Source organism: Brachycentrus maculatus, unplaced genomic scaffold (genome assembly GCF_059751285.1).
Source record: "Brachycentrus maculatus isolate JH-2025_06_01 unplaced genomic scaffold, ASM5975128v1 h1tg000089l, whole genome shotgun sequence".
NCBI lineage: Eukaryota > Metazoa > Arthropoda > Insecta > Trichoptera > Brachycentridae > Brachycentrus > Brachycentrus maculatus.
This window is the reverse complement of record NW_028280843.1, coordinates 3,200,453-3,226,864: the sequence shown is the minus strand read 5'-3', so window position 1 is coordinate 3,226,864 and position 26,412 is coordinate 3,200,453. Positions and strand designations below refer to the sequence as shown.

The 26,412-nt window shown below is 33.4% G+C and overlaps 5 protein-coding genes across 11 annotated transcripts in view; 3 read left to right on the top strand and 2 right to left on the bottom strand.

Moving 5' to 3' along the window:
* Obsc (Obscurin) overlaps positions 1 to 4,598 on the top strand; it is a 120,588-nt gene extending 115,990 nt beyond the window's left edge. For 5 of the 6 annotated variants that reach the window (XM_088257995.1, XM_088257997.1, XM_088257993.1 and 2 more), the window contains 6 exons: positions 41 to 516; positions 596 to 823; positions 1,186 to 1,324; positions 1,407 to 2,832; positions 3,351 to 3,682; positions 4,129 to 4,598. In XM_088257995.1, the coding sequence (XP_088114121.1) occupies positions 41 to 516; positions 596 to 823; positions 1,186 to 1,324; positions 1,407 to 2,832; positions 3,351 to 3,682; positions 4,129 to 4,266 (2,739 nt within the window). In that variant the 3' untranslated portion in view covers positions 4,267 to 4,598. The remainder of the gene's footprint in view (positions 1 to 40; positions 517 to 595; positions 824 to 1,185; positions 1,325 to 1,406; positions 2,833 to 3,350; positions 3,683 to 4,128) is intronic. The other variant, XM_088257998.1, reaches the window with a different exon arrangement.
* Positions 4,590 to 9,297, bottom strand: LOC148310748 (NEDD8-conjugating enzyme UBE2F-like). The gene is made up of 3 exons (XM_088258009.1): positions 8,717 to 9,297; positions 6,993 to 7,154; positions 4,590 to 4,886 (listed from the first exon to the last, which is right to left on the bottom strand). Exons 1-3 carry the CDS (start codon positions 8,993 to 8,995, stop codon positions 4,770 to 4,772), a joined length of 558 nt encoding a protein of 185 aa, XP_088114135.1. The 5' UTR covers positions 8,996 to 9,297; the 3' UTR covers positions 4,590 to 4,769.
* A 1,251-nt stretch (positions 9,298 to 10,548) lies between these two features.
* Positions 10,549 to 15,152, top strand: Vps25 (vacuolar protein sorting 25). Its single transcript, XM_088257992.1, has 3 exons — positions 10,549 to 10,785; positions 12,458 to 12,822; positions 14,788 to 15,152. The coding sequence occupies exons 1-3, from the start codon at positions 10,736 to 10,738 to the stop codon at positions 14,898 to 14,900; spliced, it is 528 nt and encodes a 175-aa protein (XP_088114118.1). The 5' UTR covers positions 10,549 to 10,735; the 3' UTR covers positions 14,901 to 15,152.
* Positions 10,802 to 12,341, top strand: Ipk1 (Inositol phosphate kinase 1). Its single transcript, XM_088257991.1, has one exon. It carries the CDS (start codon positions 10,952 to 10,954, stop codon positions 12,209 to 12,211), a length of 1,260 nt encoding a protein of 419 aa, XP_088114117.1. The 5' UTR covers positions 10,802 to 10,951; the 3' UTR covers positions 12,212 to 12,341.
* A 1,230-nt stretch (positions 15,153 to 16,382) lies between the features above and the next one.
* The window catches only part of Oatp26F (Organic anion transporting polypeptide 26F), a 66,003-nt gene continuing 55,973 nt past the window's right edge, over positions 16,383 to 26,412 (bottom strand). For both annotated transcript variants that reach the window (XM_088257989.1, XM_088257990.1), the window contains 6 exons: positions 21,637 to 21,758; positions 20,890 to 21,138; positions 18,961 to 19,171; positions 18,331 to 18,771; positions 17,917 to 18,099; positions 16,383 to 17,531 (listed from right to left, as the gene is read on the bottom strand). In XM_088257989.1, the coding sequence (XP_088114115.1) occupies positions 17,327 to 17,531; positions 17,917 to 18,099; positions 18,331 to 18,771; positions 18,961 to 19,171; positions 20,890 to 21,138; positions 21,637 to 21,758 (1,411 nt within the window). In that variant the 3' untranslated portion in view covers positions 16,383 to 17,326. The remainder of the gene's footprint in view (positions 17,532 to 17,916; positions 18,100 to 18,330; positions 18,772 to 18,960; positions 19,172 to 20,889; positions 21,139 to 21,636; positions 21,759 to 26,412) is intronic.

The following is a 26,412-nucleotide window of genomic DNA, read 5'->3' as shown; positions in this document are numbered from 1 at the left end:
AACATCGATTTATGTAAATGATTTTATTTTATTATTCAAGATTGGCGATTTATTGATTGCACACCCGGGTGGTGATGACCTGAAGATCTGTGACTTTGGCCTCGCTCGTCGCATTCAGTATGGAAAGTTAGCCAATCTGGACTATGGCATGCCGGAGTTTGTATCCCCCGAGATTGCCAACAACGAGGGAGTAGGCCTCAACACCGATATGTGGAGTCTCGGTATCATCACCCATATTCTCCTGGGAGGCAACTCTCCGTTCAAGGGAATAAACGATCGGGAAACTCTCACCAACATCAAGGAAGGCAAATGGGAGTTCAGGGAAACAGAGTGGTGGAGCCGAATCAGTTTAGAAGCCAAGGACTTTATTTCAAAACTCTTAGTTTACAAATCTGAGGGTCGTATGGATGTTAAAACGGCTCTCAAACATCCCTGGCTACTGTACGCAGACAAGATGCCTCATGACGCTTACCAAATAAGCACGGATAGGCTCAAAAACTACTACAACTCTTACAGGTACTAGACTGATACAATTTTATCTATGGCCATAAAATACAATTCATAGTCACAAACTAAATGCGCTTTTATTTTACAGAGACTGGATGAGTAATGCTTCTTGCCGTACGTGGTTCAGGAGACGTCCACTGAGCGGAGCCTTCGAGCATCCATCCCGAATGGTGTATCCTCCGGGACATGTTTATACTCCGGAAGGAACCCCCGATAGGCCCTCACGTTCACCACGACATCCCGGAACGTACGAAAATAACACGCATGTCTATGAACACCCAGACTACGAGATCGGCATGATTAAGTCTGAGAGTCAGTAAGTATCTTGTAATAATTATCACCATTATATTATTCTTCTTTATTGTCTTGCTGACTGCTGAGCATCATGGTCTATCGGGACATCAGGCACTTGTTGTACAACCCGTTTCCATTTCTCCCGGTCCTAGGCTGAGTTTGGAAAGATCCGCTTCAATCTTTGTTTGGTTTGTTCATCTTGCGGGACTTCATCCTTCTTCTCGTTTACCTTCTAACCCTGTCCCTACCAACTTCTAGACTCTGATAATATTCCCAAAGTAGAACAGAATCATTTTTCTACATCGCATGTCATAGAGAGTCTTTTGATGAATGATAAGGCAATACACATTATTTAAAAAATCATATGTGCTATGTTTATTTTAGCTACCAAAATGGTCCAGATACATATCTGTTGCAATTGCGAGATGTAGACTTCCCAGTCCGTCTACGTGAATACATGAAGGTGGCGACCAATCGCAGCCCGGGATTCAGCGCTTCTGTCTCTGACACTTATGACTGGAGAGTAAGAATTTACATATTTTCTTACAATAATAAACTATTAAAATTAATTAGTATGTACTATCATATATATGTATTTTTTCTAGACACCGATCATTCGTGAAAGACGACGATTCACTGATGTGATGGATGAAGAAATTGATGATGAAAGAAAAGAACGCATCAACAAATATGGGTCGGCAGATACTTATACATTGAGAAGAATTCGTCACGAACTCGGATCTAGACTCGATAGCTATGCTGAAGCGGAAGCTATAATCGAATCTAAAAAAGATGGCCAGTTGCCTTTCTTCAGAGAAAAACCACAAATTCTGCCAATTTTAGATAATCATCCTGCAGAATTAGTGTGCTTCGCTGTCGGAGAACCAAAACCCATCATTCAATGGTTCAAAAACGACATGGTCATTGCCGAAGGCAACAGAGTGAAGATAACAACTGACGAAGATGGAAGATCAATTCTTAAGTTTAATCCGGCTGTCAGTCACGACGTAGGAATATACAAAGTGGTCGCTCGAAACCGAGTAGGACAGACCGTAGCGAGAACTCGCGTAGTGCAAGCTTCTGTCCCCGATGCGCCCGACAGCCCTACGGCCGCCGAGACATCGGACACGGAAGTGCTGCTCAGATGGAAGCAGCCCAAAGATGATGGAAACTCCGCAGTTCTGTGTTATAGCCTGCAGTATAAGGAAGGCGATCAGGTAGATTGGATCGATGTCGCTTGCAATATTGATCATGAATTTTACGTTGTTAAGGATCTCAAACCGAACACTAGCCACCAATTCCGTTTGGCAGCTCGCAATCGTATCGGATGGAGTGATAAGGGAATCCCCACAAAACTAATTAAAACCAAAGAAGAAGGCGGAGCAAAAATTCAGGTAACGAGAGCGATGAAACATTTACAACAAATCACAGAATCCGGACAAGCCATTATTTTAGACGAAGAGAAGCCTAAACTTGATTACTCTTGCGAAGAAACTCCCATCGAGTGGAGCTCAGACACCAACTTGACAGATAAATACAGTTTCATCTCTGAACTATCCAGAGGTAAATTCTCTGTCGTAGTCAAAGGAATTGATAAAGCGACCGATGCGGTAGTAATAGCCAAACTTCTGGAATGTCATTCTGAAACAAATGATCAAGTCAACCGAGAATACGAGTGCCTGAGACGTTTGAGGCACGAAAGAATAGGAAATCTCTTAGCCGCATACAAAGCGCCGAACACTTCAGTTGCTGTTCTGATCCTAGAAAAACTCCAAGGAGCCGATATTTTAACATACTTATCTAGCAGACACGAATACACAGAACAAATGGTTTCGACAGTCGTTTCCCAAATATTGGACGCCCTTCAATACTTGCACTGGAGAGGATTTTCACATCTAGATCTGCAACCGGACAATGTGGTCATGGCTTCAGTGAGATCTGTGCAAATCAAGCTGGTAGACTTTGGATCAACTTACAAAGTCAGCAAACTCGGAACTACCGTACCGCACATCGGTAGCTTGGAGTATATGTGTAAGAGATTTCTTTTCATTATTTATTTATACTTCTTTAAACCTATTGCAACACAAAGCCAGCAAATCGCCGGCTATGGTCAATTTATCACTGACTCACAAAGCCCGCGATTTGGCAGTTTGTTTTTTAAGTTATTTTTTTTTACATTAAAACTGAATGACAATAACTTTCACAACTCTGAACTAAACACACTCCTCCAAAACTACCTGGGGATGAGCCATAATGATCTAGCATACGAACAAACAAAAAATATGGTTTTATATTTTTCCATTTTTATTTTGTGTGTAATTTAGTCTCAATGTTATTGTAATAAAAACGAATTCCTTTGAAAATGCTAAAACTAGGCGAAACAATTGTCACAATATTAATTTTCATGTGCTTTTTAACAATAAAATACAAATGAGTAGACTCAAAAAATCTGCGTTTGATTTAACAATTAATACATAAATTAAAACGGAGTTCTACAAATTAAACGCCAAATCAATAAATAAATAAATCACTTTCTTTTTTCTTTATAGCACCTGAAATATTGAATGACGAGCCGGCTTATCCGCAGACCGACATTTGGTCGGTGGGAGTCCTGACGTACATCATGCTATCCGGCGTGTCTCCATTCCGCGGCGTAGATGAATCCGAAACAAGGCAAAACATTAGTTATGTAAGATTCAGATTTGAACACCTGTACAAGGAACTGACACAAGAAGCAACGAGATTTTTAATGTTTGTATTCAAGAGAACTCCATCCAAGAGACCTCTGGCAGAGGAATGCCACGATCACAGGTGGCTAATGGCCAGCGATTTCATGATCAAAAAGAGAGAGAGAGCTGTGTTCCTCGGCAATAGATTGAAGGTAAAATTTTTATTTCCTATTACTATATATACAATCTCTTACACTCAAAAATTAAATGTATAAAAGAACTATGTATAAACCAAAAATAAACTGTCAAGTACCTTGTATTTCAAATTCTGATAGTTCTTTCTAGAATGATATCATTTGGAATTCAATGTTGCCATATTTAAAAATATTTGTTCTTAATTTTTTATTATTAATCATTAAATGTTTGCATGTTGGCATTTCTGTTGAAAACCAATCAAAATTCTAAATTCAAACAAAGTCAGGGATAAGTTGCAGTTTAGAAGTAATGAATAAAAGATAAATATAATTTATTCAAATCAATGTTCCTTTAGATGAAATTGAGCAGCAAATATATAAAAAAATATTATGGTAATAAAACAAAAATCTTGCTTTGAAGTGTTTAATGTTCATAATAATAATAATTTTGCACACTTTTGCAGGAATTTTCGGAAGAATACCATAATCAGAAAGCCAAGGAAGCGACGAAGTCGGATTCATTATCAGGAGCTTTCGGAAATAACACGCCGAGAATTACTCGCTCAAACAGTATACAGGAAGAACTCATCACGTCCTTCTAACTTCCTAACTGCTAACATCTACATCAAGTTAAATCAGTATATACGAATCTTACAAAACAAGCTTTGTATCGCTTATAAAAATTACCATAAGTGCAACTATATATATATAAATGTGACAATCTTGGCATTACATTGAACCCGATGTGTTTTGATAATCTTTATTACTATTTATAATGCATATAATATCTAGTCATCTGTATCTTTTATATGGAAGTCCACGACCCCAATTCTTCGCCTTTCATATTGGTTCTTCACATTACCTTTTTTGTTATTTATATTATGTAAATTAAATTAATTTAAGAATAAAATAAATAAATAAATGATTTATAATGGCTTGATAATTTATTTACAAACATTTTTAAACATTGTTTAACTGAAAGTATGCAACATATTTGTAAGTCATGGTATTACAGGAGCAAAATAAATTAGAAAAACAAAATAATTCACAATTCATTGAATAGCTATCTAAATTACCTACCTATTGTTAATGGATTTGGTACATTTTACCTTTTAGCATACGTTTCTAAATATTCCTTAACTATTGTGTGAAATTCATTTTTATCTTTTTGATATAATTCAGCCGCTTCAATATTTAACGGGTCCTCGAAATTCAGTAGATCCTGCAAGAAAGGAAAGTGCTAAATAAATATTGACGGTTTATTTATTTTTTATTTTTTTTATTTATTCATTTGGGATTTTTACAGCCACTACAAAACAATATACAACAACAATTAACAAATCTACAGCCAATTAAAAAAATCCACTGATAATACTATTCTTATGAAAGTCATGTTGGTTGGGGTGAGTGTGTGTGTGTGTGTGTAGTACCTATTCCATGTCAACATAAATCATCCAACAAACAGGCATTATAAACAGTTGGCTTGTTGAACAAACGCCAACGATCAATCATTTACCTAATTTCCTGCTTAGTTATTTTTTTATGGAATTAGTGCTTTTCCTATATCTACGTCATTAAACATTTTATTATAAGTATCCATAATGCGGTTAATTGTAGTATTATATTTGTGATACTTTAACGATAAAAAGGATAGTTCAAGCAGATTTTTTGAAAATACATCATTTTACAACTAAACCATTTATCATTTGCATAATGCATTTTTTTATGAACTTCAGTTTGTTTTAAACTAAAATGTATTAAATATTTTCAAAGTTTTTTTTCTTTTTAAAGTTTCATATAATATCAATTTTAACCCACAGCTCTTGAGTGTCGCCATTGAGGTGGCATGCTTGATTCGTCGTATTACTCGAGTGTCGCTGCTATGGTGGCAAGAAAATAAAGTATTATATTTCTCAATATTTTTAAGAAGTATACTGTTTTTTTTTACTATTCAGTATAAATTGACAAGTATCACATTACTACTTGACAGAGTTGGCAGTATGCATGTACCAAAAAACTGTTGAATGCAAAGGGTTAAACATTGACAAGCATAAAACTAAAAATTGAGAAACAATTTAAATATGGTTGTTTAATCAGTGCAGAATGGTAAATGTTATATAGTGTGAAAAGTGCTCACATAATCAGTTAATTTACAGGATATGTAAATGCCAGATTTACATATTTCTTTTTGCGTCGTAACGTAGTTGAGTAGACGCTGGACTCCAAAACTGGCATTACCGGTTCGATGCTCGCCAATTGCAAAACGAATTCAAGAAAGACTTACTATTTAGGGAAAATATATATTTATATACTTCCCCATCTTACTATCTAACCTGCAGACAAGCAACAGCTCTAAAACAGTCTTTACAGACTACAATTTTTTTAAGCTCTGTATGTTGAAATATCTTAACCACCCTACATCTTTAAACGTATGTAATACGTGCGCAGAGTACTTACTGAACAGCACTTACCCGTATTGCATATACGAGATCAAAAAATGTAAATAATTCCAAACCATAATGCGTGCGCTTAGGGTACATATATATACCCTTCTGGCACCCATTAAGGATTTTTTTTAATTTATACTTTATAAACTTAAACTTAAACAACTGTGTTTTTGACCACTTTTTTCTCCAATCGGTTTCGACAAGAACCTCGTCATCATCAAGGTTAAACATGTATGAGTGCATGTGTTACCCTGATGATTACAAGGTTCTTGTCGAAACCGGTTGGAGAAAAGATATACTAATAAAAAAGTGGTTAAAAACAAAGTTGTTTTATTTTATAAAGTTTATAAAATGTGCCACACAAGTATCTGCGACAAACATTAAAGAATTTTTCATACGTGTTACTAGATCAGTATATTAACTATCTTTTAGTTTTACTACCGTTTTTGCAATTATTTGTCTTTAAATAATAATAAAAAATAATAATAATAAAACCCTTATCCGCACCCCAATGGTGCATAGGGCACTGTATCATATTAACGCAGTGTTATCTTGATCGTTTAGACATGAAGGAAAGGTGATCAGCCCTCCGCTTAAGGTACCAGTCCATGGTAATATTGAATTAATATTACATACAGTGAAAAAAATCACTTATATTTATTTTACCCCCCTTGGGAATCGAACCCGGGACCTCCAGAACGGTAGCCGGGCGTGCTGACCATTACACTACGGAGGCTTTAAATAATAATAAATAAAAAAACCTGCTACGTTTTGGTACATATTATATTGAAGAAAAAAAATTATGAGCGAGTTTTTAATTGAAATGAACCATAAAGTCGGTGCTACAAAACATTAACAACATAAATGATTTCAAAGCTTACCGTAAACAAAGAATTAAGGCCCCAAACAACATCCTTCAATCTTCTAGTGGGAGCCCAACCGAGACCGTCTATAGAATTCTGTCTCAAAAGGGACAAACATATATCTCCATCTTCACTAATATTGGGATGCCACAATTTAGTTAAACACTTTACTTTCGGGGGCTGAAATTAAAAATATTTAATAATAGATTTTTTTTTTTTAACCCTTATCCGCACCCCAATGGTGCATAGGGCACTGTGTCATATAAACGCAGTGTTATCTTGATCGTTTACACATGAAGGAAAGGTGATGAGCCCTCCGCTTCAGGTACCAGTCCATGGTAATATTGAATAAATATTACAGTGAAAAAATCACTTATATTTATTTTACCCCCCTTGGGAATCGAACCCGGGACCTCCAGAACGGTAGCCGAGTGTGCTGACCATTACACTACGGAGGCGGACAAAAATAATAGATATAATAGATATAAAGACATAATTTACGATAGAAAAAGAAAAAAACTTTCTTTTTCTATCGTAAGAACCTGAAATCTGGTGGTGTTAAAAGTGTATGTCAGGACAGAAGAGTGTGGCGTTCCATCCTTTCTGCCTACCACTGTGGGGGAAAAAATTGTCGAGTTCGCTGAACCGGTCCTTAACCCTTTGTTGTCACACAATATTCCGATTGAGATCATGTATCGGTAACTTTTAAATGACTTTTAAATCTGTACCAGTATTATAATGGAGATCTCTCAGTTGTTATGTGAATGTTCTGTTTATGTGCAGAATAAAAAACAAATAAATGAATAAATGTAAAAACTATTTTTTATAGGGGGGGGGGTAGAGGTAGTACCTAAAGAGCAAACTGGTTCTTGAATATTTCTTATTTAATATACTTTTGCATTAAGTGTCATCTTCATAGTATAATTACTCAATGGACAATATTTTTAAAACTTATTTTAGATGTTTATTAGCTATATTACTCACTTAAACAAACTTAAGTAACAACACCAAGATGAAGCTTGTCAGGAGCTTGGTCCACTCCATTTTTCTCTATGCTGCTGAAACATGGACTATAAAAGCAGCAGAAAGGAGAAAAATTGATGCCTTCGAAATGTGGTGTTGGAGGCACATGCTCCGAATCCCATGGACAGCTAGACGCACCAATGAGTCCATTCGCCAGGAATTAGGCTTGGATGGCTTGTCTCTGGCCAATATCTGTACCCGGTATTCTCCAGTTCTTTGGACACGTTGCGCGTGGCAACGAGGATAGCCTGGAACGACTAGTTGTGATCGGTAGCCTGGAGGGAAAGAGAGGGAGAGGAAGATCCCCCACACGATGGACCGATCAAATTAAGGCAGCAGCAGGCACCTCAGTGGTTGGAGCGCTACGTGCAGCGCAGTCAAGGGATAACTGGAGAAGAGTCATTGCTTCTGCAAGGGTCACAACCCTCAGCAATGAGGATTAAGACGGAGAAGAAGAAAGACTCACTTAAAACATCAATATCTCATGTCATTTAGCTATTATAACCATGTTTCACTGGATACAGGAACTAAATCAACTTCTTGAAAATATAGTTTCATAAATTTGAACTATCATTGTATTGCGTGACAAAATGTGTGAACTTGGAGGAAGGAGGAAAGGCCATCATTCAGGGATCTCCAAGAAATAACAGTGGTTCTCTTTTCAAGTTATGAAACATTTTTAATTATTTATCAATAAATTGCTTTGCTTGGATACTTACCGCCATATTATAATCTTCAGTAACTAAAATGCTGAATTTGAACTTTCCGCCTTGCCAATATCCTTCGTCAGGACACACCGTAAGACTGAATTCGCTAAGTGTATTCGGGTCATTAAACACAACACGACAGGTCACTGGTAAGTTTTGTTCCATTTCTTGAACCTCTTTTACAAGAAGTTTGTCCCTTATTGAAACTCTTTTAGCGTAGTCAGATATTGCATGTTCGTTCGATTTATTTCCTGGCGCGTCTTTCTTAATCTTTTTCGTCAGCGTAATCATTTTTAAGAATTCATGAAGAATGTGGGATAGTTTATTATTAATATCTCAGTACGCAAAATGTAAACTAATTTAAACGTCAAAACTTCTTGCAATGTTTTAATTTAAATTTAACCATCAAACGAATAAAAATAGTCATTAACACGTATGTTACGTATTCAACCACAGTCGAATAATTTTTATAACTATTTTCAAATACATCATTTGATGAAATCAAGGATTTTTATACGAAATTCCTAAAATTTTCCTTAATTTTGGATTGTTTTAGATTCCAGAGATATTCCATTTTGTTACTTAAAGGTCATAGAAAAGGTTACGTAGTTTCTACTTTTAATAAGCCCCGTGCAAACATACGTTTTCTGAATTCGGAATTTTTTCGATATACTGACAATGGATCTTTGTCAGACGGGAGGAATATCTAATTTTACACACTCAACGTATAAAGGATTTTATTAGACTCGTTTTGTATTTATAACAGCCAATGTAATTAATATGCTCATTCATCACTTTATTTTGCAAAATTCGCCTTAAAAAAACGTTATTTTCGTAAGTTGGCAATGAATGACGTCACAGAAACGATGGGGTTATTTTAATGTTGGTGTCATTGCTAAATTATTGGTTGATAACTCTATTTGTTGATGTCCATGGTCCAACCTCCCACCCACCCCCTTCCCTTATATTTGTATAACCCAAATGGTAGTGTAGTGGTAAACAAACAATCCACACTAGTACTATTACAGCTCTATAAACCAAAGACAATAAACCATATGACGTCATAAAACGTTAGATGACGTATGAGAACGCACGTTTTTCGTTTTATTCAAATATATAAACTTTAAACATCAATATCTCCTTAAGTTCCCTACAGATATCGATAAGAATGTTATCGATAGTCTTGTGATTTTTCATTTTAATTTACTAGCCAATAATCCAACATCGTGACAAAAGCCTATTATAAACTTTCTAATTTTAAATATATTCTATCAAACTAATATTCAAGCTTACTGAAATACAAAAAAAACTTATGATAGATACTTAGAAATACCTTTAAATAGTCATACTTTTTGCTGTTATTTAATATTTGGCAGAATCATTCTAGTATCCAAAAAGTGATCAGGAACCGACTTAAGGGTAGTGGAAATGTTATTTCAGGTTGTAAAGCATGCCCCAGATAACAAGATTTTCTTTGTGCGCCAAATAAAGGAATTTTCAGCCCTATTGTGTATATTACCTTTAGACAGGAGGCAGATACAAATTCAAACATTGTATACATTCTTTGTAAAAGCAAGGCTGGCTATGTTGCCAGACTGATCTCGTTCGCAAGTTGACATTTTAATATTTCCGAAATATTTCAAGAAAACAATCGAATGTCAAAGTATCCTTTTAATTAACATATTACTTTACATGGTATATTTCATTTGAAAGTACATAAAAATGGCACTTATCCCCAATAACTGCCATGTTTCCGTAACAACCCCATCGTTCATGGGTTTTGTCATTTACGTTTTTATTACGGTAGGTACTGTAGATACCTTACCCGTCGTAATAAAAAGTTTGTGTTGGTAATATGACTGTTATGTTTATCAACCTGTCGTGTCATTTACTTGTCACTTGTCATTTATTTACATATTCCGTTCTCGTGTTGAGTTGCTTTTCCGAGAATATCAAATTATTCATACATATACATAACTCCACAATTTTCAATACTTTATATATGTTATCGAATACATAAATTAACAAACCATGGCTGAAATTGAGTGGCCCTGGCAGTATAATTTTCCTCCATTTTTTACGTAAGTTCTGAAATGATTCATTATTGAATTATTTTAACTAATCGAATTTCAAGAAATTACTGACGAATCATTCCTACAAAATATGTTGTAATTTTGTCAATTATGACCAGCCTAAACATCTACTAGAATACTACGTTTGTATAGTTTGTTCAATCATCAAATTACTATGAGCGATTCGCAGCTGCTGACTATTCTGGGTGAGAAATTCCTTTATCTGGGAGAAGGAAACTCTAATATAGTTCTATCTCTTGCCGATACTGGACTGATGTTACGATTACGAAAATCTCACGAAGGTGAAATCATTGCTAGCAAGGAGCAATTGGACCTGGAGTCTGCGTTTTATGAAAACATTATGACTTATCTTATTGGTAAAACCTATATACGGATTCCAGAAGTAGTGAAGTTAGACGACTGCGATTTAAGCGTATTAACCGAACAGTTAAAAATAGTCCGCCCACTTTCACGGCAGCACAAGAAGTTGTATTGTAAGTATGGAACTCTCACAGTAGACTACACTTCCAATAGAGTATTTCCAAATGTTTCCGGATCTACTTTGTGCATAGAACTAAAATGTAAACAAGGATGGATGCCGGAGCACTTTATTCGCTTCGGAAAATGCACATTCTGCCTCAACCAGTATTTAAAACTAAGGAAAAAGCGGATATCAAGATCAAGCGGTTATTGCCCGCTCGACCTGTTTTCGGGAAATATATCCAGAATGAGAAAAGCATTGATGGAATTGATCATTTCTCCGCAAAATAACTTTAAGATTTTTATCGGAGGAATCCAAATATATGGTGAAAATAGTCATTTTATGCAGCTACCTGATCTTCTAAATAGTTACTTTCATAATTTTATTGCCGAACCCATCAATATTGAGGATATTTTTGTTAACATCCTTTTAAGGGTACTGTTAAATGATTCAATCGACGGCAACACTGAGCTTGATTTTCCAGACTTCTACGAATATGTTTCTACGAGGAGTAAGTCAACTTTCACCCAAAAATGTGGTGGGTGTACTGAAAAATTACCCGATGAAAGTGTGTTAAAGCGGATACTAGATATACAAATGTTGGAGAAAGGTAATATTATGGAGACAACCGATTCGGTATCCGACTACCACTATGTGAAGGAACTATTAGCTCTTCCTAAAATGCATAAATCCGATTGGATACAGAAATGTACGCCTCTTCATAAATATATGTTGGCATGTTCGGCTAAGGATTGTTCCGTCATGATTTCCTTAAAACCGCTCAAATCGTATCACACGGAATATTCCAGAGATGTTAAATTAATAAAATGTCACGGGATACAATTACTCAGTAAAATTGGAATTATTGATTTAGATCCAAAACCAATCCACAAAATTAGTTACCACCGTAAGCGGGATAAAAATGTAATAGAATCATTTTTAGACACTCAGTGATCATTTTTAGACTGTTCAAATGTTTTTTGATGTATGTAATTATATGGATGGATTATTTTAGCATTGTTATTTTATCAGAATTTTATTCATGTTATAATATACAATTTAATAAATCTTTACTTATATTACACAATCTCTTGTGTTTCATTGTAAGAGCTTATGACTTTTAATTTATTCACCCTTTGAGCTTTAACTTATCACGCCTGAAAGATCTTGTAACATGTACAAAGTGTCTCAATATTACAGGCTCCAACCTCACGCTGAAACGAAATCGAAACAGATTCTAGCATGGCGAAATATGATATTAGATTATTACAAAACAACCCACCAGACGCTCCTAGATGTGAGCGAAGCGCAGAGGAGTCCGCTATTCTGTAACTCCTCTATTAACAGAAAACTGCCCGTGGAAGGGATTGTAACCGTCCTGGAGCAAATGGCTAAATCTGGGAATGCTGCACCCATCGACAAAGCCAAAACTAGATGGGAAATTTACTGGCGTTCTTTGGATGAATGGGGCAGCATGATATATTCGTGGGTTTGTGATAATGGAATGAACAATACGGTGTGCACTCTGCATGAACTTGTAGAGGGAGACAACACAACCAATGAAGGTAATTATTATGGCTTATTTAGTTTTTTAAATCTACTTGCGCACGACCCCATTCGACTCAATGTATCTCGAGACATAATTGCATTGCGATTTTGTCCCTTCATATTTTATTTGCGAATACATAACACATCATAATTGAAAAATATATATACATAATATATAATAATCAAACTTTTGGCAACATAACATAAAACTGCGAAAGAGAAAGAAAACAAAATACTGTCTTAAAAATAATTCAGCATGTTTATAAAATAATTCATCAGATACTAAGTTAACTATTACATTTTTTTTCATGTTTTTTTTTATTTTTATCTCGCCGGTGAAAGGGTCACTTAAATTCAATTGTTTTCACATATTTCTAAATAAATACTTTTTTCTTGAAGTGCCCATTCGGCTGTCTAACAGGTTGTAGGGAATGTATTATCTGTATCTGAATGAAGTACAAGTTCATGATACACACAAAATTTTTAATTGAATCTCAATTTTATTACTTCTGAAATGGAAAATGCTCAAATTTAAGATTAGGAATACTGGAGTATTATAATGTGTGTGTAAGAAAATACTGTTATCAGTATGAAACAATAAAGTTTTATTATTTAGGTATAAACATTGTGTCAATGTAATATGAAGCGAAGTATATTTGAGCAATAAATTCTTTCCCTACATGTACTTATTTTTCCACAATGTACTTTAATGGCTCCAATCTACAAAAATAAATTTGTGTAAAACATTAAGAAAATATATCACAACTAACTTCATTGATTATTCACGTTGTATAATACCACTCAAAAAAATAATGTCAATCATATTACTTGTTCCACATTTTTGTGTCTTTATTTTGTATGCAACAAATTATTGAAATAATCTCATTTTAATTCAGCCCAAAATCATGCGTCTTTATTAAGTGTGTGGGTTTGTTTAGGTACGTAGCCCTCAGTAATTTTGAATTATAGTAAGGTAGTAACGGTTCTGTTGCCACATAGTTTGATGTTTATAAAGCTGTTCTTTTAGTGTATTGACATTACATACATAGTGCATCCTCTTCAATTTTTTTCTTTTACTGAAGTAGTTTAAATATTAAAGCCCAGCATTCGTTTTAATTTATCTATATTTTTAAAATAATTAAGTATATGGTTTTTAATAAAAGAGTTATCGAAAGGTAAGGAGTTAAAAATATGTATAAAAATATTTTTTCTATACATATTCTAAAAAACAAAAAAATATTTGAAATACATTCTTTAAAAAAATCAGGCGTGAGCAAACAAGTGACCTCTCCTGTGGAATAATGCCACTTAAAAAATGCTGGGCCTTAAGGAAAAAGATAATAAGGGTAATCCATTAAATGGATTTTTTTAAACTCGATATGTATCTGGTTTATTGTAACTGCAGACAGTTGGTAGTCCATATTGAATTGTTGGGTAATATCGTAGTCATACAGGAGAAAGTGCATTTTTTTACAAAAACATGATCATTGACTATTCGATATCTTACTAGCTTAATATTGCCCTGAAAAAAATCCCAAAGGATTTTAAACATGGAAGTATAATATATTGACTTGTTAAAAATGACTTACTGCATTGATTGTTATTTTCTTGCCAAGCAAAGGTGACTCAAATGGCCTTTCTGAACATTTTACGTTTTGTTGGTTGGTCACTTTCTCCTGTACGACTATAATATATCCAAAATTAAATACGGTTATTGGATTGAAATCTACTTTTATTTACATACCGTTATATATCACTCTTGAGTGTTTGATAATGTCTTAATAAGACAAAACGCGTCACATATTATCATATATATGTAAATAAAAGTAGATTTCAATCCAATAATCGTGTTTAATTTTGGATATAATACCCAAAAATTCTATATCTGGTATTGGAAATAATTTTACCATTATGGTTGCTTCCGTTATCATAACAACGAATACTGGTCATTACTTTGTATTAATCTTTGAACTTATTTTCAGAATTTCATGGTTTAGATACAGCGGTACTGACTAAAGCATTAAAAGCCTTAGAATCCAACGGCAAGTGCGAATTAATGGAATTCGACGGTGACCAGGGTGTTAAATTCTTCTGAATGATGTTTTTACCAACACCAACCAAAGGAATAAAAATGCAGTTTAAAAAGTTTAAAAAACTGTAATTTAATTACAAAAATTCAAAACTGTTACATTTATAGTACATAGATAAAACAATGACTTTGTTTCAAATATTCCACATTCATCGATTACATAAACTTACTCAATACTGTTTTATACTATTTACAACTTAAAAACTCAATTTATTTTGTATAATTTAAGATCTGTCTTAATAAATATTAATAATAATAGTTAATAATTTATTAATTATAAAACCACATCTCAAATATGTATATTAAGAATTGTATATGTTATTCAAAATTTGTGAAGATATTTTGTAAAATATGTATTACAAGATTGAAATTCTCCAGCCTTTTTTTTAAGAAATATTAAATCTTTTACAATATTTTAAGATCTGAACACATTTAAAAAAAAATTAACACAAAAAATCATATCTGGTATAGAATGTGAAAATTGTGCTTGCATGATAAATTAAACACAAGTAAGTAAGGTTGCCAGCTATCTTAATCAGTATTATCACTTGTTCTGAGATAACTGGCTAGTTTATATAAAGCTGGGTTAATATTTGTTATCTGATGACACAGTCACTCTATGCAACACATTCCGGGACAGAGTATTTATAAGGCAGAAATGAAAACGATTGTATGTACGATGTACATATACTAGTGTATGTACATAAACTATGTATGTATCAAATTTAACTGATTCTCATCCAATTTCACTGTCTATTAATTAGCACATCTTCTGCGGGAGGCGAATTTTACTGTCCTCAGTCTGTCAATCGCCATTTGCGGGAGACTAGTTACAATCATTATATTTTTACCCCTGTAGGTACACTGTTTTTTGCTTATTATATTGCGATATTTAAAGTTTGTAGTGACATCTGTTCAAATATTTTTTAAAGCTTTATTATATAGTTTTTAAACAATAAAATAGATGACCTAGTAGCCCCTTAAAATCAGTATCGTATTTTAATATTTCAAATATTTACTATGGAGTTTTACAAATTAATTGCCAAATCAATAAATAAATACCCTGGCTTGTGTTCAAAAATAAGAATCAAGTTGTAGGAGAGTGGCATCGAACCTAGAAACTCTGTATCAGAGTTTGCTATACTAACCACGAGACCACAATCTGACACATTTATCAAATTAGTTTTGAAATATAAACTATTTCCATTACTTTCAATTTTAGATTTCCGTTATTGTTTTATCTATTTGATCTAGAAAAATTATAATAATGGGATTAACAAGATATGTGGTGCAATTCTGTAACCATTTCATCAGTGTTAAATGCGAAAAAAATCTAACTTTTTCATTAAAAGTTAAAACTAACATTGTGGCTTGTTCAAATCTTCTGTTTAAGTTTAATTTAGTTTTATTAAACTAGCAAAAAAACTTATTTATTACTTCCTTGGGACCCTATCACAACAGGAGGGAGGATTCATTAAATTCCTTATCTATGCTTTGATTACATATACTTTTAACATAAATGGAACCTTAACAATGGAATAAAATTCACAATCAATCTACCAAAAGGCATCTTAAAATCAAGAGTAGTATGAACACATTTTGAGTAGTAAAAAAATTACCAATGTATTGGCAAGAACAGTTTTTCATGGGTTTTATCACATCACAAAAATATTATATCAAATTATTTTGCAGCGGTCAGTCCTTTAAAACAATTAACATGTCCATTTTATTTTATGAAAATATTATAATCAGTCATTTTGTGATTCCGTGATTTCCCAAATAAAAAATATATTTTTAAACAATATAACTCTAAAACTGGCAACTTAATGTAAAACATATAATCCAGTTTTATCAGATTATTTTGTTGGAACAACTAATACTTCAATATCTATATGGATAACACATCTATAAATATATCACATTAATATTTACAAAATATGGCAAACTACCTGTGACAAAACACAAACAGGGTTAATATTTGACCACCGGTTTGCTAAAATAAATTATACCATTTATTCTACTTCTTTTAACAACCGGTATTAAGTATTTCGATATCCGGCACACATGGATATCAACCCCGAACACAAGTAATCATAGCATGCTACATTTACAAAACAATTTGTGTATTTTTGTTTAAGTTTTACTAGCCAATTTTCAAATCTGTTGTGCCACTTGTTTCAATGCATTCTGCATCATTTTCAAACACCATATACGGTGCATTGAAATATGTGTCACAATGGATTTTAAGATAAAGTGGTATATACCAAGTAAAACTTAAATTACCACAAAGTGACTGCCAAATCAATTAATGAAATTTGCGTATTAACTATCTAATTTCTAGTTACACACACTCATACGTAACTACTGATAATATTTTGGAAGAACATATAAGATATCTTAACACTATTGATTGCTATATAGTTAACAATTTTCTAAAATCGTTCGTTCATGCCATCATTGACACAGCCGTTGGAATGTGAGTAATTATTGTGTTTGTTATCACTTGTAACCAAATGCACTGACGGAGCTTGCGCCGTGTCGACCTTGTTACTCGTTGGAGCTTTGTAAAACCACCAGGAAAGGAAGAAGAATAACAGAGACCCAGCTTTAGCAATCATAGCTAATGCAAGCATATATCTGGAAATAGAAAAAGTATTAAAAAACTGATTGTAATTTGACTTATTGGGCTGAGAATCCACGACATGTAGTGCTCCGAGCACCTGAAATGTCTCCAATTGAGACATTGTGCTTTAAACAACTGCAAAAACACATACTCTGTGGTAACATTTGCTATCAAAGCAGATTGAAAGGGATCGTTGACTATCATTGCACGCTTTGGCTTTCGCTGGGGTTATGCCAACGTGTTGCAGATAGTAAAAATTGGAACCTGTATAAAAACATGGATTCTGTTCATTGAAAAATTAACAGCAAAATACCTAACATGTACTTAAGGGAATTTTTAAAAACTTTATGCTAAACTTGACAAGACAAAATAAAAGTGATTAAAAGTAATAAAGCTCACCTGCTCATATAATAATTGTTGTACACTAAACAGGCCCCTTTTCCATCACAAGACTGTTGCCAGAGAATGCAGGATTTATCTATTAATATTCCAAATATCAAAGGCGCAGGAATGGTGCCCAGAAGACGGACTTTTATCCACTGGATTCCCAGAGCAAACGATCGCTGATCATCTCGTACACATCTGTAGAATAATACATACATATATATCTTGAATTGAAATAAAAGGTTTTGATTTCAGGTTACTCAGAATCATATAGGTCGCATTTCAAGTAATGGCTACCCAAAGTTTTTTTTTATAAACTGTTGGAAGTTTGAAGTAAGTAATAAGGGTGACAAAAGAATGTCATGAGAGATATACATATTTTATTCCTTAGTTTAATTAAGACAGTAAATGTTCATTCAAAAGACTCACCTTAATGTGGCAGATAATGCTGGCATAGTAGATAAAAACGAGAAGAACATTGTTATAAAGACTAGGATTAAAAAGAGCCACAGATAGTTGCAGCCGGATTGGCACATTGTGTTTATGGCTTCGTATGGAACATCTTGTTGGCCGTGTAATTCTTCAGCACTTGGCAAACTTTCATTTGTTTTCAAAAGATTGATGACTGCACTATTTGGAATACTATCATTTTGATATCTTTGGAAGGTTGCTAGTCCTTGAGACATATTTGATTTGTGAACACAGGTGCACTTTTTATAAGCCTTGGAGCCGTGAACATTTGTTTCTTCTGTGCAGCCAGCGTAACATGGAGAGTAATACATTACACCATCGATACCACATACAGGGTCATATACTGATCTACTGCATGAACATCCTTGGTTGCATGGCGAGTCCAAACTAATTATTTTCCTGTTAAAAAAAAAAACACATTTAGCTCTACATGATGCATACATTTTGTATTAAATAAAGTTTTAAAAAATCCATAACATTTTGAGTGTGTCCAAATACTTGTTCACAAATCTGGATTATCTCCAATTAGAAGTTATTTAAATGTATTATTTTTTTTTTTATTAAAATATTTTAATTAGTAATATTTACACAGCATTTGATGTGTTATGTCCATATGGTTGTGTTAGTCCAGCAAAGGCAAGATTTGGGCAAGAAAGGACAAATCCTCCTGTGAAGACGACAGCTATTGCGGTGGACCATACACACAACTTGATGATACCAGCACATTGCAGGTTTAGGCGCTTCACCAAGTAACCGCCAAAGAATGTCCCCCCTCCTCCAGCTGGGACTGTTACAAATCCTGAAAAACATCCAAAAAATACCATTAAAAATGTCTGTAATAAATGTATCTTAAATCAATTTTTCTAAAAGAAATATAGATAACAGAGTACTTATAATTGGATTGAAACAATTGAAATAATCGGTTTCTTGATCTCAAACTATCAGCCTTAGCCATTTTTGTTGGTATAACAAAGCCATTATCTACTCAATATAGGTAATTTAACTTGTAATAACTTTGGCATTTTAAAACCGATTATGGATTTGTATTCAGATCAGAAAGTTAATGTTGGGGAAAAGTATTGTAACAAGTATTTGTTTTTTAAATGTTAAATTTATCTACCAAATATAGGAAATACATTTGTAATGACAACTGTGGCTGCATAGAATCCGAATTTGCTTTTTTTTTTAAATTTATAAAATAATGTATTGTTGCTAGTATTCTAAGCATTACTTGATCTATGGATTTACTGTGCTAAAAAATTGTAATGAGAAACTAGCAGATTGAAGTTGGCCACAGCCGATAGCTACTAGTACCACGACCGCGGAACATATTAAAATATTGAAATATGTAAAAGAGTTCACATCAATTATAACCCATATAGGATATCAATCGGTTTCTTCGCACTACATCTGCCTGCAAGGAATTTTGAGTAAAAAGATAACAAGATCAATAGCGCTTTATACAGAAAGGATGAAAACACTCAAACCCTTGATATTTGGTCACTCTTAATCCTCTGGATTATACAGATTTAAATATCAAAAGTCCGACCAAAGACGGACTAGTGATATTGATCAAAACGTTTGATACCATATATAGCCGTTTGCAATCAGTGGGCAGATAGTACTTGAACATTTAAAAAAAACATAAATTACAAATTGACATTTAAAAAGAAACATAAATTAACAAAAGACGATAATAAGGAGGGCAAAGGAAGAAGGGAGATTAGGGAAGGAGGTAGAGGGAGGAGGTTTGATCGACAGTTAGGATTCTAATGACAGATAGTAATGTCTCAGACGTTTTTAAAAGTTAATACATATTATTGTCTGATGTAATAGATTTTATCAAAAAACTAAGAAACAATTAATTAACAATTAGACAAAAAAGTATTCTAGGATTCTAATGATAAATAGGTAGAATTCGGTAGCAAGTTTAAGAAAGAGAGGAGGGGTCAGGGGAGGAGGAGATGGACAGTTAGGGTTCTAAGGTAAGATAATGATGTTTCAGGCGTTTTTTGAAGGTTAAGATAGAAGGTGCATTTTTTACATGTAGAGGTAGTTCATTCCAGAGTCTAGCCGCTTGGACAGTAAAGGAATTACTGAGGAATGCTGTGTTGTGGCAAGGAATGGAGAGTGTTCTCTCTTGGGAAGAGCGAAGCGATAGACCATGATCAGAAAGGTAAACGAAGTTTTCTACAAGATAAATTGGTGCACTGGGGTCGTGAAGAATGTTGTATAATAGGGCAAGAGATTGTGAAATTATGTTTTAAATACCTGCAACTTTTGCACTTTAAAATATTAGTATACTATACATAATATAATGTGTAATTTTTCACTGTACTGTTGTATTTACAATAGTACAGTACAATATGTTACCCTATAGTGTAAGACCGATCACATTGCCTTCACATAATTAAGCATCCAGTGAATGCTAGAGTGTTCAATGCATAATTGTGAGCAAATAATTAACAAAGAAGTGTTTAGTATTTCATTTTTTGTATATATAATAAATAATAATACCCATTAACATGGCTGCCCATGACGCTGTAATGCTAAACTGATTTTCAATCAACTTTGGAAGAAAAGCAGCGAATCCGGACAGCAGCAAACCCTCCGTAGCTCCAGCCAAATTGAGGAAGAAGAATGTTGGATTTTTCATCAAAGCAGTAAACGCTTTTGGAAGCTCCCGAATTTTACTAAAAGCTTCTGTTCGACTAGAATCGCCATCATGCGCTTCGGAAACCTTCTCTTTTTGCAACTCGTCCGAACCTACGAAAATGAAAAAGATAAATTAGGTTTTATAACATTTATATTATTTACTGATTCAGCATGGAATAAAATGATGATTTCAATACAAAAAATAAACAGTTGTTTATGACCACTTTATTATATTACTGTGAAAACTACTAGTTTCGAGAACTAGAGATGTTCTCAAAACTAGTCACATTAATAAACTCAAGAAAGTGATCTGACATATTTTTAAAAAAATATATATTTCAAGTGACACCTCATTTGAACCACGTTCGTTTTTTTAAGTTTACTTGATTTTACCAAGAATAATGAATTTTGTCATGTTTTTTTCTACATCTCACACCCAAAAAAGGGAATTGGACGGGTAATATGAATCACCAAATAAGTTATGCATGAAATTCCTTTATTTAATAACATAACTTTATATTAAAGTTTTTTTGTTAACATAATTAAAAATAACATAAAAAAACATTTTTTCATTTTACAATATTTAATTTTTTAATCATTTGTAATTACCTGGTAAAGATGGTGGAAATGCCATGAGAGGCAATGCAACGAGAAAACATAGTAATGCTGACAGAAGGAATCCAATCCACCAAGCTCCAATCCAGACATTACTGCCGGGAGTCAGGCCCAAACTACAATAAAACCATACAATTTTAAGAATTATTGGAATATTTTATATGTTTACATTATGATAAATTTCAGATATCAAAGTGCACAAGTAGGAAAAATAACTCCTACAATTTGTTTTTCTATAAACCATTCACAAGGTTGGTATTTACAAATCGAAAGACAAGGATGTCTCCCCAACCCAATCTAAATTATGTAATAAATGAAATTAAAATAATGATAATAACAAAAAAAATCATGTGTGTATGTAATATAAATATGCAACTATGCAGTCAGAAATCAATCCAAAGTATTAAAATATATTGTGACACGTGTTTCGATGCATTCAGCAACCAAAGGAAACACGTGTCACAATATATTTTATGAAATAGTGGCTGGTAAATTAAAAATGGGAAAGATATCACCACAAAGTGATTCCCGAATTAATCAATGAAAAAATAAATCTTCAACCCTCTAAATTCTGCGAAATAGTGGCTTTTACCGAGGAAAAATAAAATTATTACCACAAAGTGACTCTCGAATCAATTTATGAAAAAATAAGTCCTTAACCCTCTTAATTTAATTTAAACCCGATGTTTTAATTCGCAAAAATATTTTCTGCATTAATTAGTTTTTCGAACTTCCACATAACGAATAATAAGAGTGATCCATCATCTGTGGCTTCCCCTACCGCGACCTCATCCCCTAAACTAGGGGTAGCGAACCTATGGCACGCGTGCAACAGGCGGCACGCGAATTAAGAGAAAAAAATAAAACTTATTTTTCAAAAAAGTTTAAAAAATGCTTTATAAAGAAAATCAAAGCATATTTAAATAGCCATGTGTATTTTCATCGTAAGTATTACTGCTTGCATTCTACAATATTAAAAGCTACCAGCTATGAACCTGATATAAAAAATGGCATCTAGCATCCAACAACTAAAATCTCAATAATGATAAAGTTTTAAGGGTTCTACATTTTTTGATTAAGTCTGTTTTTTTATTTCTTTTTATTTTGCCATAAATAAGTACTTAATTATTTTTTCGATGCATTAATTAACATTTGATGCATTTTTATTTCCATGGCATGTGGCACGTGACATATTGTTATATTGAAAAAAAAAATGGAACTCGGACTCAAAAAGGTTCATCATCCCTGCCCTAAGCGTAACTTTACCTACCGATGCCTCATGAGGCACCCATTTAGGGGTCGATTTTGAACGTATCAAAAGCCATATTCACGCCTTATTTCACCATACCAAAATCACTTAGAATAGCATTATTTGCGGTTACCGAACGACCCCTAAATTTACGAATGCGTAAGTATATATCCACTATTTGAAATATTCTGTTATGGGGTCGGTACCTTCGTAAGAGCAATTTACTCCTATCAATCACCCTGTTAAATGAGATGAATATTTAATAACGCTGAAATATACAACGTATTTGAATACCCATTAAGATGGGACATTTAATATCCTACTAAGGTAGCATGTTAAACGAATAATTTATTTTACTTATAAAATTTCTTAATTGAACCCCGGATTTGAGACTCGAAATCAATTGCGAAACCACAGAACCACAACACATCTTTTAAAAAAACTTGTTAATAAATATGTTCAATTTTAAATAATAAATAATTTTAGTTATAAATAATTTTGTTTTATTGTTATAACCATCACACAGCTTCCCCGCAGGAATAGGCAGAAAGGATAGGACAGCAAGTCACTATGTTTTTGAAAAAAAAATGCCTCTTCCAACTTCGTTTGTCTCATATTGCTCACTCCTTTCAAAAACGTCATAAATCAAAATACTTGATTTTTCAGGAGAACGTTTTTAAAGTTTAAAAATATAATACAATGTATTAAAATTAAATATCAAGCCACTTACTGAACTTTTTACTGTGCAACAGATCTTTTTAGGTAAAACCTGAAGTTTTTTTCTCCATTTGAAAAATATTTAGTATATTTAAAAAAATAATTAAACAATACCTTTTCTTCAAAATGCAAAAACAACACTTTCTGCCCTGTAGCGTAAATATCATGTTAAAAATATGCCTCTTTTGCTGGGATGTAGTACATTTTCTGAGCATTCCGAAAACATGCATAACTGAAAACTGACAATTTTTGATTTATGACGTTCTTGAAAGGAGTGAGCGATATGTACCTGCCGATTATTACAAATTCTGATCGAACACTTCCGACTGTTTGAAGTTTTTCTTGGTCTTCTTCTGAGATAAAATTAAATTTATATACATGTATATATGTATGTATTTACAAAATTTGTAATCAGTTTTAGTCGATGATTTTAAGAAAACTGGATTCGAAATTACCATAAAAATCATAGTATCGTTATGATTTATATATATATATATATATTTTTTAAAGACAATAAACAGGTTTCGGATATATATCCTGTGTTTTAGGTATCTACTTAAAACACGTGCTTAGTGCCTGTGTAGACTGCTCCTCCTTCCGATTAGGTACCTATAGAAACTATGTAGGTGTTAATTTCCCTGAAGATATAAATTACGCCATTGTATAAGATGTATTGTTACGTTTAGTGGTGCGGCATGATATTGCAGAATCTCCGTGAATAGTTACTCCAACAAAGGGCGGGAACTCGGGTCACGGGACCGAGGGATAAAGGGACAATTTGGGCAGAGGGTGCAATATGCCCAGAGCTCCAGAGGCGTGCGTTCCATGTGGGCACATAAGCAGTGCCTACCTTGCCATACTAGTATCAACATACATTTTCAAATTAACAATGTACATTATTTAATAAATTATTTTGAGGATAAACATCACTCAATAAGCCTCCGGTAAAATTGTTACATTGTTAATTTAAAGCATGTTAAAGGTCAGCGTACTGGAGTCAAATAAATAAAAGTGATTTTTTAACTCTAATATAAATTCAAGATTACCCTGAACTGGTATTTGAAACGGAGGGCTTATCACCTTTCCTTCATGTGTTAACGATCAAGATAACACTGCGTTTATATGATGCAGTTCCCTATGCACCATGGGGTGTGGGTTTAAAGAAGAAAAAGAAAATTGTTAAGGGGGAATTCGCAATCTGGGTGATTCAGTATGCGATCGGCTGCGCGAGAAGCCGGACGTATATCTCGACAGGATTTGAAAAAAAAATATGTATTGATATTTGACTCTTTTTTTTAGAATATATATTGAAAAAATATTTTCATCACGTTTTAATCGAGAAATATTTTAGTGGCAAAATTAGGAAAACTATGAAAGTTAATAAAACGCATTCTTTCAAAAAACACTACACATTCTCTTGGTTAGCTTTTAGAGTTTAACATATATCATTCGACTTTTAATACTTGCAAGAATGTAGTTATCTGTGGTATTTTTTACCCTTATAACATTGGGCACGCCACTGGCTACACGGATATAGGAAACCTCGCGAATCTACATAATATGTAGGAACTTATTTTCAGCATTTTGGATAAGGCGCTTCTCGACAAAAACATATTGAAACCATTTTGGAGCGAAAGAGAAACCACAGTGTTTTCATAATTTCAATTGATTTGAATATTTTTTTCTGACCCCTATCCGCCCTTGATAGTGCATAAGGCAGTGCATCACAGCAACGCTAATCTCAGACTGACTTTACCGTTATTATGATCAGTCCTGCGCTTTAGATACCTGTCCTGGGTATCTAATTTTAAATCTATTTATTTATATTTCATATATGAATACATATTTACAAATTACAATTTTATACCCTCACTGAGTTTTACCGTGTCTAGGGCACATATTATAATACTAATTTATAAAACAATATGAAAGAAAATTGTTTGACAAGTCGTAAGCCCTGTAAATACACAGACTTCTTTATTCTTCTTCATCTTTGTTGTAATATCAAAAATGTAAATGAATAAATAGTTAAAAATGGGAAAATTTGCAGTTAAAATATCGTTTGAATATATTAATATTTATCAAATTGACTAGTTAAAATATTTATAACACTCTTCATATCATTTATCGTTCACTTTGTGTAATACCACTTTAAAAAACACAAAGTGAAAGATGAATGATAGGGAGAGTGTTATATTACCAAACCACAAAGTTAACAGTATTTTTAATAAACAAAACATTTAAAATTTCATTTTTAAAATATACCGGAAACCTACCCTCCGTTCCGATTAGTAATATCTTTACAAATGTGAATAGAAAAAAAACTGAAGCAGTCTACATTCTTATATAAGAACATTTCAACCAATCCGCTATGTTGAATGTTCAATTTCACCCGAAACTTCCTGAAAACTTTCGTTTTTAAGCTTTAAAATCAATTAATTCCATGTAGACCGGAATCGTTAATCTCTCTAAGCTTTTTCACAAACCGCAGTGAAGGAACGGACAGCTTAATTAATTACTCACATTTTCCTTATGAGAGAACGTGTATATGGTAGAGAGTTAATGAAATATTTTCCAGTCAAGTCGATTTTGTTAACATTTACCCCTCACACACGGAATAATTTTACCGTGAGTAGGAACATTAGCAGCTTTCCACATATACATATGATTGTATGTTTTTAACGGAGCAGTGGCGAATCCAGACTTTTTGCAAGCTAGAAGGAAATACGAGGGCTATTCAAATAATACGTAGACCGACTGAGGTTTCAGAACTCGCGAGTTTTTGACCAAACACTCGATCACTG

Coding starts and splice junctions, on each gene's coding strand:
- LOC148310748 (XM_088258009.1), bottom strand. CDS start 8,995: ATGATTACGCTGACGAAAAAGATTAAGAAAGACGCGCCAGGAAATAAA. Junction 7,155..8,716: donor CTGAAGATTATAATATGGCG/GTAAGTATCCAA, acceptor TTTTAATTTCAG/CCCCCGAAAGTAAAGTGTTT. Junction 4,887..6,992: donor GCCTTAATTCTTTGTTTACG/GTAAGCTTTGAA, acceptor CCTTTCTTGCAG/GATCTACTGAATTTCGAGGA.
- Vps25 (XM_088257992.1), top strand. CDS start 10,736: ATGGCTGAAATTGAGTGGCCCTGGCAGTATAATTTTCCTCCATTTTTT. Junction 10,786..12,457: donor AATTTTCCTCCATTTTTTAC/GTAAGTTCTGAA, acceptor TCAATATTACAG/GCTCCAACCTCACGCTGAAA. Junction 12,823..14,787: donor AGACAACACAACCAATGAAG/GTAATTATTATG, acceptor ACTTATTTTCAG/AATTTCATGGTTTAGATACA.
- Ipk1 (XM_088257991.1), top strand. CDS start 10,952: ATGAGCGATTCGCAGCTGCTGACTATTCTGGGTGAGAAATTCCTTTAT.